This window comes from Zootoca vivipara, chromosome 3 (genome assembly GCF_963506605.1).
Source record: "Zootoca vivipara chromosome 3, rZooViv1.1, whole genome shotgun sequence".
NCBI lineage: Eukaryota > Metazoa > Chordata > Lepidosauria > Squamata > Lacertidae > Zootoca > Zootoca vivipara.
Window position 1 is genome coordinate 51275529 of NC_083278.1, and position 14626 is coordinate 51290154.

Consider the following 14626-nt stretch of genomic DNA (forward strand, 5'->3'; position numbering starts at 1 on the left):
ATATGGTACCACATGGCCCCTAGTAAAATGGTACAAAATAATTTTATATGCATACTAATCTCGGAGACACACATGTGTATATTCTTGTCTGATAAGGCAAATGTCATGATTCTGTCATATATATATATATATATATATATATATATATATATATATATATCCATTCAGAAAGGCAAGCCAACCATTATTGCACATTATACTTCCAATAGGAGTTATTTTTAGACACCTCTGGGGTACAGTAGCCCTATTTATAACCCAAAGAGGACTCAAAGGTTGAAATATTAAATCAATTTAAAAAAACAACAACCTAAAAACAAACACTTTATGCATTGGGGCTTTCCATGCTCACCCAAGCTCCCAAATGCCAGGAGGTTACAGCTGTTAAGTGCCATGCACTATTTAGGCAATGTGCGTAATATATGGCATCATATGCCATGCTTAGTTCCAACTTCATCGTAATCTCGGACCTCGATGACTGTCAGTAGCGGAGTGGCAGGTGTGTACACACTATATCTTTGAAGCACATTAAAAGAATTCTGGGCACAGTGGTTTGTTAAGAATTGCTGGGGATTTTAACTCTATGAGGCATAAACTACATTACCCAGAATTCACTGTGAGACAAAATGGGCTTCAAATGTTTCTTAAAGGTACAGGGTGTACACATAGATGGAGTCTATGTGATCGGAGCTCTCATCCCACATTACAAGGGCCCAACTGGCAACCCATACTATTTGCATACAGTTGGCAGGCACCTTTAGGGGTCTTCATGGAAAGTGAGTTTTTAAACACCAGCGATTGTATATTGTTTTAAATGAATATTTAGCCCTATCTTCCTTAAGCAGCCAAGCTTTATCAAGCTTGCAGTTATCTCAAAATACCATTAGAGAGTGTATAGGTGTCATACGGAGTATATTATTTTAGAGTCTCCCCCAAGTCTTTAGTCGTGCACTGTAATTCATATGCTTTTATGGTACTATTATGCAGAGAATCTGAATGAAGATCAAATTTGAAGGTTACATACGTTAGGGGTCTATTGAACAGTAATGAACTACCTATGTTTATATTAAAGCACTTTTCCCATATGCATGGTGGGGCCGCTAGAGGGTGCATGAGGAGAAGTGGAAGAACTGATGGGAGTCATTATGCATAGGGCTCACCCTCAACTGTTACCTGTAGTTGAGGATAAGATGGCAGCTTCACCACCTGACACACACAGCTTTGCCATAGTTAGGTAGCTGCTGCTGCTGCTGCTGTAATTCCCTAGCATCTGCTGCCTGAGGCGGTCATTTCATTCTGCCCATTGGTAGGGCTGGTTCTGATTCTGCTACAGAATTATATCTACTTTCAGACACCACCACAGTTGGCAAAGTGAGGAACCATTGTTGCTACTTTATGGCAAGTGTGACATTAAAGGGAGATGTAAAGACTACCAATAAAAATGTGCACTGAGTTTGTTACTTTTTGGATCAGAAAATGCTATTTCCCCCAACTTCAGAGTATCCAACTCAGAGTGTGATGGATTGAAATCAGTTTCAAATGCTAGTCTAGTCGACTTCAGTACATGGAAGAAGAAATTTATTATTATTATTATCATTACTATTTATACCCCACCCTTCTGGCTGGGTTTCCCCAGCCACTCTGGGTGGCTTACAGCACATTAAAAAAAAATGTAAAACATTAGACATAAAAAAATTCGCAATGGAAAGCTGAAGCTGCCATCTTATCGTCAACTGCAGGTAACAAAATATTTTGGGTGAGCCCTATGCAGTGGCGCTTACTTAAGAGCAGGTAAGTATAAGCTTGCACTGTTAGTTCACATATTTAATTATAAGCACCTCCCCCAAAAAAATTTAAATTTTTTTTAAAAGTTATTAAGTTCTAGCAGTTATTGCCAGTTCATGTACCTTTGTGAAAGAAATAATCATAGAGATTTTTCATGAATAAACCCAGGAGAAATGAGGTCAAGACTCTCTCTCTCTCTCTCTCTCTCTCTCTCTCTCTCTGTGTGTGTGTGTGTGTGTGTGTGTGTGTGTGTACCAGGAGAAAGAAGAAAGAGAAAATAGTAATCATACCTGAAAGGGAGAAGTCACCCATTAGACTTTCGCTGTTTCTGATTAGGAAAGCGCCGTCCTGATTTTCAGGATATAGCAGCCGTTTCTCAGCATCCACTCGTTTAATACCACCAAAAAACCACCTAAAACAGAAAGAAAACCAGTTAATGGCCAAAGTTATGTTTGTGTTGGGCGCTTGAAGAGCAGCTGGAAACAAAATGGATGGGCTTATTGAACAGATGCAAAGGTTACTCTTTATGCATTTGTTTTTTTATCCTGCCCAGAGCCCAGAGTACCTTATAAAACAACCATTACAATAAAAACAATACTTAAAATGACCTATTTAGAATCTGTTAACAAAGCTCATCAGTAACAAGCACCATTAATACATTTAGAGAGGGGTTTTAGAGATCAAGGATACTAAAGTAAAGAAGCGGCTATTAACCATAAATGTAATTGAGGAATGCTGGGTAATGCATTAATTTTCATCAGTAGTGGTCAGCGGGGTGGTGGCACTTTGCCTGATTCCCATTACCAGTGTCACTACATCTTATTTAGAAGGATAGGGGCAAGGCCAGCGTGGTGAAAACACAGTGGCAGAGCCAATGCTACAGTCCCAGTGGTACATTTGCCCCATGGGCAAGTTAAGCTTCAGTGATGGGAGATCAGGTAAATGGATACAGTTTTAATTCTTTTAATGTTTCAGTGTTTTTAATGATTGCTTTTTTCTATGTTTTTTAGCAATTCTTGTTTTTATCTGTAAGGTGCCTTGAGTCCCATCAGCGAGGAAAGGCAGGTATAAAGTTATTATTATTATTTATCAGCAGCAGCATCAGGTAAAGGCTACTGCCTCACTGCTGATTTTCATCTGGGTATGCGGTAGCTGATTTAAAACATTTACACACAACCAAACAAATCACAAAACAGATTAAAACAAACATTTCACTGCATTTTTGGACAGTACAAAATACTGCTATTGACCTTAGAACAAAGCTTTACTCCAAATTATATACCTATCACTCTTATATTTCTTTTTTATTTCTTTAGTCAATAATATATAATTCAATAATATGTAAGGAATAAGTAACCTATCACTCTTGATAAACAGTACACAATCTGAGGTATGAATAGTAAAGGTGAGAAGAAGCAAGCTGTGGTTAACCATACAAAATGTTAAAAGAGAGAAAATACAAGTGGCTGGCAGACATTAAATTTTGCATACAGTATTCACAGTACAGTATTTACATACAGCCTTATGTAAATACACACACACACACACACACACACACAATTATTCAAGTTTCTCTCTCTCACACACACACACACATACACACACACACACACTTGAGAAGGTTTAGAAGTTCCTCCATCCTTCACCTCTTTCAGAGCACAGAGAGTGATACAAATATAAACAGATTTGTCAGTCCCCAAACAACTTTGAATTGCTGGTACATCCAGTCTTCACATTGTCTGTTTTGTGATGGAGAGAACCAGCCCAAAGAGGAAAGAGAAACAAGCAGGACATGGTGGTGGACCTGGATTGTAGTTTATCTGCCTCTTTCTTTGCTGATGGGACAGATGGCTATTATTGTATGGCCTATGCAAGGGAGAAAGGCCATACCCCCAAATGGTATTGGGGTCACCTCAATCGTTGCTGAATGATAGCAAAATTGGAGCTTAACCAGGGTTGGTGTTCTTTTTAAATGAGGCCCAGTGGAGACTAGTGTCTTTAAGAAATTTTGACACATGTTTACAACCTGAGTTTTGCAGGAGGGAGTGCCGAACATTACACCCCAGCATTTTTCCTGTGCTGACATCACACCCAGGTCATACTGCAACTGCTCCCTCCATGCCTGATGGTTCCTATTATCAAACAAACCAAGCCATTATATATCTTTTATGCCTTCAACCACCCATCCCCTAGGAATTGACGGATTAGCCTTTTTTCTGATCCCTGCCAGTTTCACATGGGTTCTTTTGCAAGTCCATTCCGTCTAGACGGAGTTGGGGCAGTGCGGCAGTGAGGTTGGGACTGTGCAGGTTAGGAATGGCTGGGAATTCGAACAGAAACTAGAGTGCCAATTGTCGATCTTTGCCGATTTGTCCCACGTCTAGAACAGAAATCATTCCAGTGAATACAACTGAGATGCAGTGTTGTTGCTTTCAGTCTGCAAACAATGTGCAATTAATATGCTTTTCCCCCATTTGCATTGTTTCCATGGCGTTGAAATGAATGGTGTGAAATAATGTAGTAATTGATAACATAGTTAAATACGTAAAATTCTGCCACAAAAGGCAGTGAGGTGAATTACATTGTTCTCACTTTTGTTGGAAGCCAAACTGGAATGGAAACAGTGCTGTGTGTGTGATAAATGCAGGTCAGAATGGAATCCAGTGCCCTCTTGCACCCCTGGTGAAGTTGCAGCAGCAAAGCCAATCCAACATTCCCATATCTGCACCTGCACAGCTCCAGCTTTGCTCCCCTTGCCCTTCCTCAGATACCTCCAGGTAAGCTGCAGCAACATCAGTGCAGCTCCACCCCATACCCAACTAAAGTTTTGTCCTTGCCATAAACCAGAAAAAAGCACAATCATGGGAAATATGACTTGTTGCAGCGACTGCACACTTGCTGTATTATGCCAACATGTCCAATACCAGCGGTAGGCATCACAAGCCATGGTGTTATTCTGGCACTGCAGGTGGATAGGCAGGTGAAATTCCTGAGAGTTTCCCATGTAAAGGTCAAAAGTGGATTGTCAAATGTAGACTATATAGCAGGAAGCAAAGTGGATTCCAAAAGGAAGCCTTTAAAATGACAGTGACTTATTTATTTTAACAAGCATTCAACTATGAGTAACGTTTCTAGAAGGAATGAGGAAATAATAACAGACTCAGTGAAGTCAGAAGAATGTTGGTTTCAGTATAAGGGCATGCCCAGCCTTCTTAGCAAATAGGAAATAGTTTTACACGATTCACTCACAGTTTTCAGTTTCCCACCTCTCATGACATTGATTTATAGATCCAGTTTCTATTAGTACAAACAAAACTATAATCTACAAAACACCTCATTGTTTTCTCCATAATATTGCAGAGGTGACAGTTTATAAAAGAAATGTCATTTTCACCACCCTTTTAAGAGAAATGGAGCAGGGAAGATGAAAGAGGTGCTAGAATAAAGAAGTGCTACAGTTCTCATTGCAGTGAAGAGAGCCCTATGTGTCTATAATATTCAGAGAGGAGGACTATAAGCGTGTTCTTGGGAGCCACTTCATACAACTGGTACTTACAGGTCCCGAGCAACTAAAGAGGCTACCTACCTGAATCTAGAACCATGAAATCTAGAAGCATGAAATGGAAGTCCATGAAGAAGTATGCATGCACACGAAAGCTTATACCAAAAACAAACTTAGTTGGTCTCAAAGGTGCTACTGGATAATTTTTAAATATATTTCAACTGCATCAGACCAACACGGCTACGTACCTGAATCATAGATACTAAAGAGTATCTATGTTTCCAATGGGAATGTGAGAGCAACAAGTCAATACAGCAAACAGGATGATGTAATGTGATGATCCAGAAGGATATGAGGGCACGAAAACTATGACTATGTGCACATTATCAACTTGATGATAATGTTCAACCAAGACACTGAGATCCAGTGCTGAGGGCCTTCTGGCAGTTCCCTCACTGCGAGAAGTGAGATTACAAGAAACCAGGCAGAGGGCCTTCTCAGTAGTGGCACCCGCCCTGTGGAACGCCCTCCCATCAGATGTCAAGGAAATAAACAACTATCTGACTTTTAGAAGCCATTTGAAAGCAGCCCTGTTTAGGGAAGTTTTTAATGTTTTATCACTTTTTTGTTATTATTATTAATATTCTGTTGGGAGCTGCCCAGAGTGGCTGGGGAAACCCAGCCAGATGGGTAGGGTATAAATAATAAATTAGTAGTAGTAGTAGTAGTAGTATTGCTAATTTCCCCCTGTGGAATTTCAAGTGGCCTTTATTTGTCGCTGCACACACGAGAGAGGAGGTTGAGATGCACTTTTTGGTGTGCTGTGCCTGAAAAAGCATTTTTCGGGGGGGGGGGGGCAATCTCATGTGGGTCACGTGACTCATATGGAAGTGTGAACCTGAAAGATGGCGTCCCAGATTTGCATCCCATTTTACAGGAATGAAGATGAAACTGTATAGCAGTTCACAGGGTTGATGGCATCCCTCGCAAATGCTCCCCAAATATAAACGAAAATTGTGAGTGCCAAAAACATATTCGCATTGCACAGAAGGAGCGGAGAATTGTTGGTATTTTTATCTTAGCCCTAATTGGAAATCAGTTTCGAAGGGCTTGACACATATTGGGAGAAGGCGCAGACAGGAATCTAAAGCAACTATCTTAACAGCATTTATAACAGAGCCGTTGTTTGCCTAGCACAGGGAACATTTTTGTCAGCTAATGGTAGGGTTGCCTTCACACAGATAAAATGTAATTGCATGACTAAAATTGGATCACCAAAGCGTACACAAAGTAAAAAAAAAAAAGTGGGGAGGAGGGGAGTTTTCATTACAGCTTTACTTTTATCTTCTAATACCAGGAAAAGAGATCATTTATAAGTCAAGTGGCTGAAATGGAGGCAGAGAGAGACGGAGAGATGCCCTTTGTATATCAAAGCTCAGAACTTGGCACACCAGTCAAAACTCTTTGAACAGGAATCTAGCAATCAAGAATTGCTTGTGGTGTTAGGGCTTTTGTTTTGTTTTTAGTTGAGTGTATTGTTCTGACGCACATCGCAGCTCTTTCTTGATTGTTTCAGCTGACTGGTGACTACATATGAACAGGGTGGTTTGCCTTTTTAATGGCAAGCTGCACTAATTAAAATATGACTGGATATTGGTATCTGGGAACCGCCAGTATTTTTTATGTGGTATGCTTAGTAGCTGCTAGCAGAAGCGACACAGGCCAAGGATGTCTACACTTATTCATTGCTCTATCTAGGGCACCTCATCACTAGCATCATATATAGCAGGACTCCAAACGAAAGAACTTGCCTCCACAGTTTACAGGGTGGTGTAGCACAGGGCTTTTAGTGCTGCCACCTAAATGGCTGTATCCTCAACTCAAACCTAAGAGAAACTGAAACTGATACACAGGTGGCACTATAGCCCCTCCACTTGCATAGATCAATAATCTTCTGTCCTCAACTTTTTGGAGAGGCAGCAATATAGTTGGAAAATTATTTCATCCATCGTGGGAATGTCCCAAAGTGAAATAATTTTCAGATAAGATCCTTGGGATTATTGTCTCGACAGCCATCATTCCAGCTACAGCACTGCTGTTGTTAAACATACCAGAGTGAATTGTCAGTTCCTGGATAGAAACATGGTCCAAGGCAGAACATTAAACCGAAACCTTCATACCAACCCATATCCAAGAGCTCATATTGACTAGATTCATGAACTGAGTTCAAGAGTCCAGGGTGGAAATGATAAAAAGATTCTCCAGAATCCCTAGATTTGATTGTTCCTCATTTTAGGGATGATTCCATATGCAGGTGATTAGGAAAAAAACAACATTTTAATGTGAACACATTTACGGAATGACATTGTAATCCTTCCCCTTTTTTCTTATCTTATGCCATTAATTGTGCCAATACACCTTTGTACTATCCTAACTTATCATCTCTATTTGAAGGTAATTTACGCCCTTCCATTTATTTGTGAACTTTGTTCATTTATTTCCTGTAGCGTGATCACTGATAAAAAAGCATGAACCATAGGAAACAGTCCTTAGTCTGATTTAAGCAAAACCCACTAAGCAATGCCACTTGATTTTTTCCAGAAATTTTATGAAAACCTCTGCCATTTAGTACAGTGGTACCTCGGTTTATGAACACAATTGGTTCCGGAAGTCTGTTCATAAACTGAAGTGTTCATAAACTGAAGCGAACTTTCCCGTTGAAAGTAATGGAAAGTGGATTAATCTGTTCCAGATGGTCCGCGGAGTACTTAAACTGAAGCGTTCATAAACTGAAGCGAACTTTCCCATTGAAAGTAATGGAAAGTGGATTAATCCGTTCCAGACAGGTCCGCAGAGTACTCAACCTGAAACGTACTTAACCCGAAGCATGGGTGTAATTGGTTCCAGAAGTCTGTTCATAAACTGAAGTGTTCATAAACTGAGGCGAACTTTCCCATTGAAAGTAATGGAAAGTGAATTAATCCGTTCCAGATGGGTCCGTGGCATTCGTAAACCGAAAATTCGTAAACCAAGGTGTTCATAAACTGAGATTCCACTGTATTACCAAAGGAAAGACAAAAGCCTGAAGGGACCCACTAAAGAAGAGGTGGTTTTTTAAAGTACTGTACACAAACAGATCACACACTATTTTGATCACTTAATTCTCATAATCAAAACTCATTTTTGATCTGCAGAAAACCAGTCCTTCAAGTTTTCAGAGACAGCTATGTTGGCCTGCATAATTTATTATTCTTTGTACATAATCCAGTTGATATGTAAGGTTATTAATCATGCTTGTTGGTCCAATCCATGCAGCTGAATAACCCAATTATTGTAACAACAAATAAGAGGTATCTGCACATTTAAAGCATGACATCTAGAGACTACAGTGGTACCTCAGGTTAAGTACTTAATTGGTTCCGGAAGTCCGTTCTTAATCTGAAGCGTTCTTAACCTGAAGCGCACTTTCCCATTGAAAGTAATGGAAAGTGGATTGATCCGTTCCAGACAATGAAAAACACCCCCTAAAACAGCAATTTAACACGAATGTTACTGTCTAACAAGGCCATTGATCCATAAAATAAATAAGAGTATTTTAGATGGGGGGGGAAATAACTTTCTTTTTTTCCTTATGTGCACTAATGATAGTCAGTTTGGATGGGGTGCTTTTATCCATTTCTGCAGTCACACAATCAACCAGTAGTTGAACTGGGTTCCACACGATCCCCAAAACAATGGCAGAAGGCAGAGTCCCCCAGAAGTCCCCCAAACGATGGAGCAAAGCAGAGACAAAAGCACAGGGCAGACTCACATTAAAAAATTCATTTGCAGAATCCAAAAATTTTCCATTCCACCCCCCCCCCCCACACACACACACAGGGTAGGTGGGCTTACCTGGCTAGGTACCACCCATCTTGCTACAGCTGGGGGTGAGGCAAGGATTGGTAAAGGGCTTTTTGGCCCAGGCTCATCTTTGTTTCTTAACAGCTTCACTGCTCTTTGTCTTCACTAGGTAAGTGTTCCTTACGTAACTTTGGGGCTGGGATGCGACCTGCTGGGCATCCTGTGGATGTCAAGGCTTGGCTCGGGGCAGTTGCAGAGGCCTCAGAAAGCTCCCATGGCTGGAGGCTGATTGCGGAGCCTCCGTAGGTCCTGCGGATGTCCGGGCTAGGCTCCGGGCAATGGCAAGGGATCCAAGAGCTTGGAACACTCACTTCCGGGTTAAAATCTTTCGTAACCCGAAAAAAATGTAACTCTAAGCATTCGTAACTAGAAGTACCACTGTATTAATCACTACCACCCACTTAAGCTTCTTAATAAAGGAGAGTTATTTTTGGTCGCAATGTAGGTGAAGACAGGAAACAGAAGGAAGAGTATGAGAAGGGAAACGGAGAGCATGTACACAAAGAAGCAATGCTAGTCATTGAGAAAAGCAGTGGCTTCAGTATTTCCGTATTTCATCTCACTTTTTCCATCTGAAAAAAAATATATTTCCCCTTAAAATACCAGTTCAAGCCTGGGGCTAGAATGTGGAACAGAGATCTGAGGAAAACAGATTCCATCTTGGAAAGCAGTCATGGGCAACAGGGTGTTCTTGGAGATATTTTTCTCTCTCGAGCACCTCATAGAATGTTGGAAAGCTTAGGCCAGAAGTCCTGGGGCAACTTTTTCTTTCAGAGGGCCACGTCATGACCCCATCAGTGCTCACCCATCCCCAGTTACACAGAGATCCTCATTCATAGCTTTATTCCAATCTTATTCCAATGGTACATGCTTTGAAGCATGAATTCCTTCACAAAAGTAGCCTAGCACAGGGGTTCCCAACAAAATTTTCTCGAGGACCCCTCATCGAGCCGCTATTGTGACAAGGACCCCCATTAATTCCTAATCCTAAAATTAAAAAGTGGTTTTATTTATTTTTCAGTTGTTTTCCTCTCTTCTTTATCCTTCTGGGGGGGGGCGTTGGTGTGGTGGTGGCGGTATGATGGCCGTCCGGGGGTCGGGGGGTTTCCCTCTGGAGGGGGGGGAGGTTTCTACCCTTTCACCTGGGTTGAGGGTGGTGGTGGGGCCCTCTCTTCCCTGTCGTCCCCTCTTCTTTTCTCCTCCTCTGGTGGTGGCTGTATTTGCGGCGGTAGCAGCGCCAGCGCCAGCAGGTTCGGTGCAGCCTTTGTTCTTCGGGTCCCCACGAGGCTCCCCGTGTGGCGCGCAGGAGCTGCGGGATCAGGGCCCTTCACTTGGGGGGGGCTCCTTCACCCTCTTGGGCAGCTAGGGGTGATGGCGACTGCAGTCACAAGGCAGGCCCCCCAGGATCGTTGCGCGGTGGGAGGTCTCAGGCCACGGAGCTCCGCTTGGTCATCGGCTGGGCGCCCTCGGCTTCTGCCCGGCAGGCCTGCGGGGGGCCTCAGCGGCTCCTCGCTTGCTCCGCCGGATGTTTCCGACGCCCACGTGGTCGCCGTGGGGTCCGCAGCCTGGAAGGCGGTTTCGGGCCTCTAGGCTCAGGGGTTCCGCTGAGTTTCCGGCCGGGCACACTCAGCCTCGGTTCGGTGGGGTCACCGGGGGGCCTTCAGCGGCTCCCTGGTTGATCCACCGGGCTCGCTTGGCGCCCATGCACCGGCGGCGGCAGTTGCGCCGGTTCCGGCGGGCCAGAGGCTTGGCATCTTGAGGACCCCTCTGGCATAGCTCGCGGACCCCTGGGGGTCCGCGGACCACCAGTTGGGAAACACTGGCCTAGCATATCTCATTATATCAACCTGAATTCATAATTTCTTCAGTCGCTTTCTGAATGGCCTGCTTGCAATTGTTGGAATAATCAGGTTTAACATATTGCATTCTTTCAAAGAGTAATTTCTTGTATAATTTCGTCTGATTTTAAAGCTCTCATGCCACGATGGGAGTGCCATAAAACTCATTCAGACTTACTTCTGAGTAGACGTGCATAGGCTTGTGTTCTCATGCTCCTAGAAGTCAATATGCAGCTGATTTCGTTTTATTTCTTTAAATCCTTGTTTACAAGGCAGGGCAAAGTACATTTGGATATATGACAGATATTGCCTCCAGTTGAAGATAGGAGCTGACGTTTATTGCTACTAAATTATACAACTGTCACTCTTTTTTTTTCTTTTTGTCATTACTGTGTAATCTATAGGGACATACATATGCATGATACGCATCCATATACAAAAAATCATCAATATTGATCTATAACAAACTAAATGCATGATTATTGTGAATTGCTGTACGTGCTTTGTTGCACCAATAATTAAGAAACATATGTGGATTTTAATTTAAAATGTTACACTTTTTCTTTACCTTTCAAAACCTGTTCTTTGAACCTATTTGCCTGCTTGTGCACTTTAGTTTTCCATTGTACAGTTGTGGGGAACTCCCGGTCCATCTAGTGCTTAGCATAGATAATTTTAGCAGCAATTAGCATAACAATCTTCAGTACCTATCAATTATTTTATATGTCACTGTAATAACAGAAGATCAAGGGTATTTTACTGTCAAGCAATCTCTTTATTGCCTTGTTAATATTAAACCACAAAGCCTTAGATGTGGAAAATGCCACATTTGGCTATAAAAACATTCTTGATTCTCTTTCTGATGGTAGAGCATAGCAGGTCCTTGAACTACCTGTAATTCTTTATAGTTTCAGACCCGTTTAGTCATAACTAGATCTTAGGTCACATACAATCTAAGAAGTTGACACTGTTTCCAGACATTCTCGCAAACATCAAGATTTAAGACTATCTTACATATTGAATCCGAGTTATCCCCATTTTTCACAACCTCTATTTCTCAGTGCAACTTCAACAATATTTGGGGTGGTATTTAACTAAGTTTTACTCAGAGTATACTCCATTAAAGTAATGAACATTACTAAGTTAAGTTCATTCATTTCTTTGGTCTACTGTGAGCAAAACCTATCTGAACATTTTTAATACTTGATTTTTCTGAAGTCACCAAAGGAAGAAAAAACACGTCAATTCTTTAAGCTGACATAGTCTTCATTCCAATTCCCACATTTAATTTCCTATCTCCAGATATTCAGACTAAAGTGGCCCTCACAGGGAATCTTTGAATGACCAGAATATTAGCAAGCTTCCATGGAAAGAAGCACTCGACATACATTGTTGACACACAGCTGTAAAGGATTTATTTGCAGGACAGTGAAAACAAGTTCAATGTTTATCCAGTCTAAACATTTTTATATAATGCATACAATTAACATGACAGAATTCCACTCAGTTGGAGCAAAGTTGTTTCTTTCCTTGAAGCAGCTGTTTCACTCTGCTATCTCTAAATCATGGTGCATCCCTACCTGGGTTATTTGCATATCCAGCTCCACCACTAAGAGGTTTACTGCTTCCCAAAATAACTCTGCCCTTTTGCCTTGATCTGCCTCCTTTACTTCCTTCAAATCACTCCTCAAAACTCTCCTTTTCTGTAATGCCAATATTCTGCTGTAAAATACCGTGCCCGAACCATACATTTAAAGCACTCTTATACCACTTTATGAGTCATGATTTTCCCCAAAGAATCCTGGGAACCGCAGTTTACCCCTCACAGAGCTACAATTCCCAGCACCTTTAACAAACTTAATTTCCCAGGATTATTTGGGGGGGGGGTATAACGTGCTTTAAATGTGTGGTGTGTCTGCACCCTAGATCATTGTGTTACTTACACAAATGTCAACCCCACTGAGGTAAATGAGGCTTACTTCCAGGTACATGCTTACCTGGAATTAAGGATTTTGCCACCTTAATTCTCAGTGCACATGCCCTCTGCTGCCTTCTCATTGACATGTAACATTCAACTGATACTTAAACTCATATTTCAGTGAATGTTGGCTGAAAGAGGCCTTTATTAAAAAGCAAGCCTGAAGGGATACTATGTTTGTGTGTGTGTGTGTGTGTGGCCACTTTAGAAAACAAAAGTGGGGTTGTTTTCAGTCACAGCCCTCCCTCCATGGTTTAGGTTATTAAAATTAACAGTACAGCTGGCTAACATTTGTTGTCCATAATACATTGGCAGAAGGACATTTTCGTGTTTAGGCAAAACAATTGGCACTAAGAGAGCAAGGACAGGTGATAGGTTGGTTTCCATGGTTCCTGTTTGCAGTGCTGAATATAATCAAAAGCAAGGCATAGGAAAGCAGCAGAAGCAGAAAGAGCATATTCTCAAAAGTTTAAATTGTGTTATGCTAGTTAAAATTAAAACTTGGTGATTCAAGGCATGTTAGGACACTTAAGGCAACCATACCAAATAGTTAATTTATATCAAAAAAAACTACATGTATTGATAGAGCTGGAAACTGCTATAGTTCGAGTCATTAAAAAGAAAATCATATTGCTCAGAAATAAGCACTCTAGATGTTTTCATTATAAAGCTGAAAATATTGGCAAACTCATTTTAAGCATTTGCCAAGGAGATACAGAGAAAGAGAACTGGAAAGGAAACAAGCTTACTGGCAGAAAAACAAATCTTTCTATATAGCACCATAGGGTCAAACTTTCGAAATCCAATCAGAATTACCTTCTGTAGGCTCTCTTTTGCCCTCAGGGGGATGCAGCTTGGAAGAGCTGATATTGATAAGCTGGGTTAGGAGAAAAAACCCTCAAGGAAAACAGTCATACAAGTGCTATGTGTAGTTTGTGAAAGTCATTTACTACTTCTATCAATTGTGTTTTTAAAAGCTGCATACCATATGTGAATGAAGTGGTGAGCTCAAAAATGCAAGGCCCTCTCTCCCACCAAAAAGGTCACCCATAAATGAGCATTTTCCCCTAAATAATGAAGTGATCATCTGCCCACACTCAAATTGGTATCAAGCATTGCAGGAATACCCAGCAATACATACCTGGTGTGTTTCTGGCAGCACCAAGAACGCCCTAGCATGCTACTGAGACCAACAGGATGTTGTCTGCATGAAGAGCACAGTTACCTCTTTGACTTTAAAGTTAACAAGCCTATTATATACCCCATACTCATGTTTAAAGGTATGAATTTAAGAGACTGAAATGTGTTTCACAGCTTATCCCAGTGATGGAAGTTGGATATTGAAGGACCACAGATAATAATAATAATAATATTTATTCCCTAGCCACTCTGGGCGGCTTACAACAGAAAAATGAAATAAAATAATCTATTAAACATTAAAAGCTTCCCTAAACAGATAGATTCCCTATCAGCTCCAGCTAAAATAGCCAATGGTGAGTGATAATGGGATCTGTAGTCCAGCAACATCTGGAGGCCCACAGGTTCCCCATCCCTGCCTTAAATTTTTTCCTAAGTTTCTCATCTAGGAAGGTGTGCAAAACTTATATGTAGATCAAGCCTGCA

At 41.3% G+C, this 14626-nt stretch overlaps 1 protein-coding gene across 1 annotated transcript in view; it reads right to left on the bottom strand.

Annotated features, from left to right (window-relative positions):
* FRK (fyn related Src family tyrosine kinase) overlaps positions 1-14626 on the bottom strand; it is a 43833-nt gene that overhangs the window by 24467 nt on the left and 4740 nt on the right. Inside the window, exon 2 of the mRNA XM_035109118.2 lies at positions 2073-2194. Coding sequence (XP_034965009.1) covers positions 2073-2194 — 122 coding nt within the window. The remainder of the gene's footprint in view (positions 1-2072; positions 2195-14626) is intronic.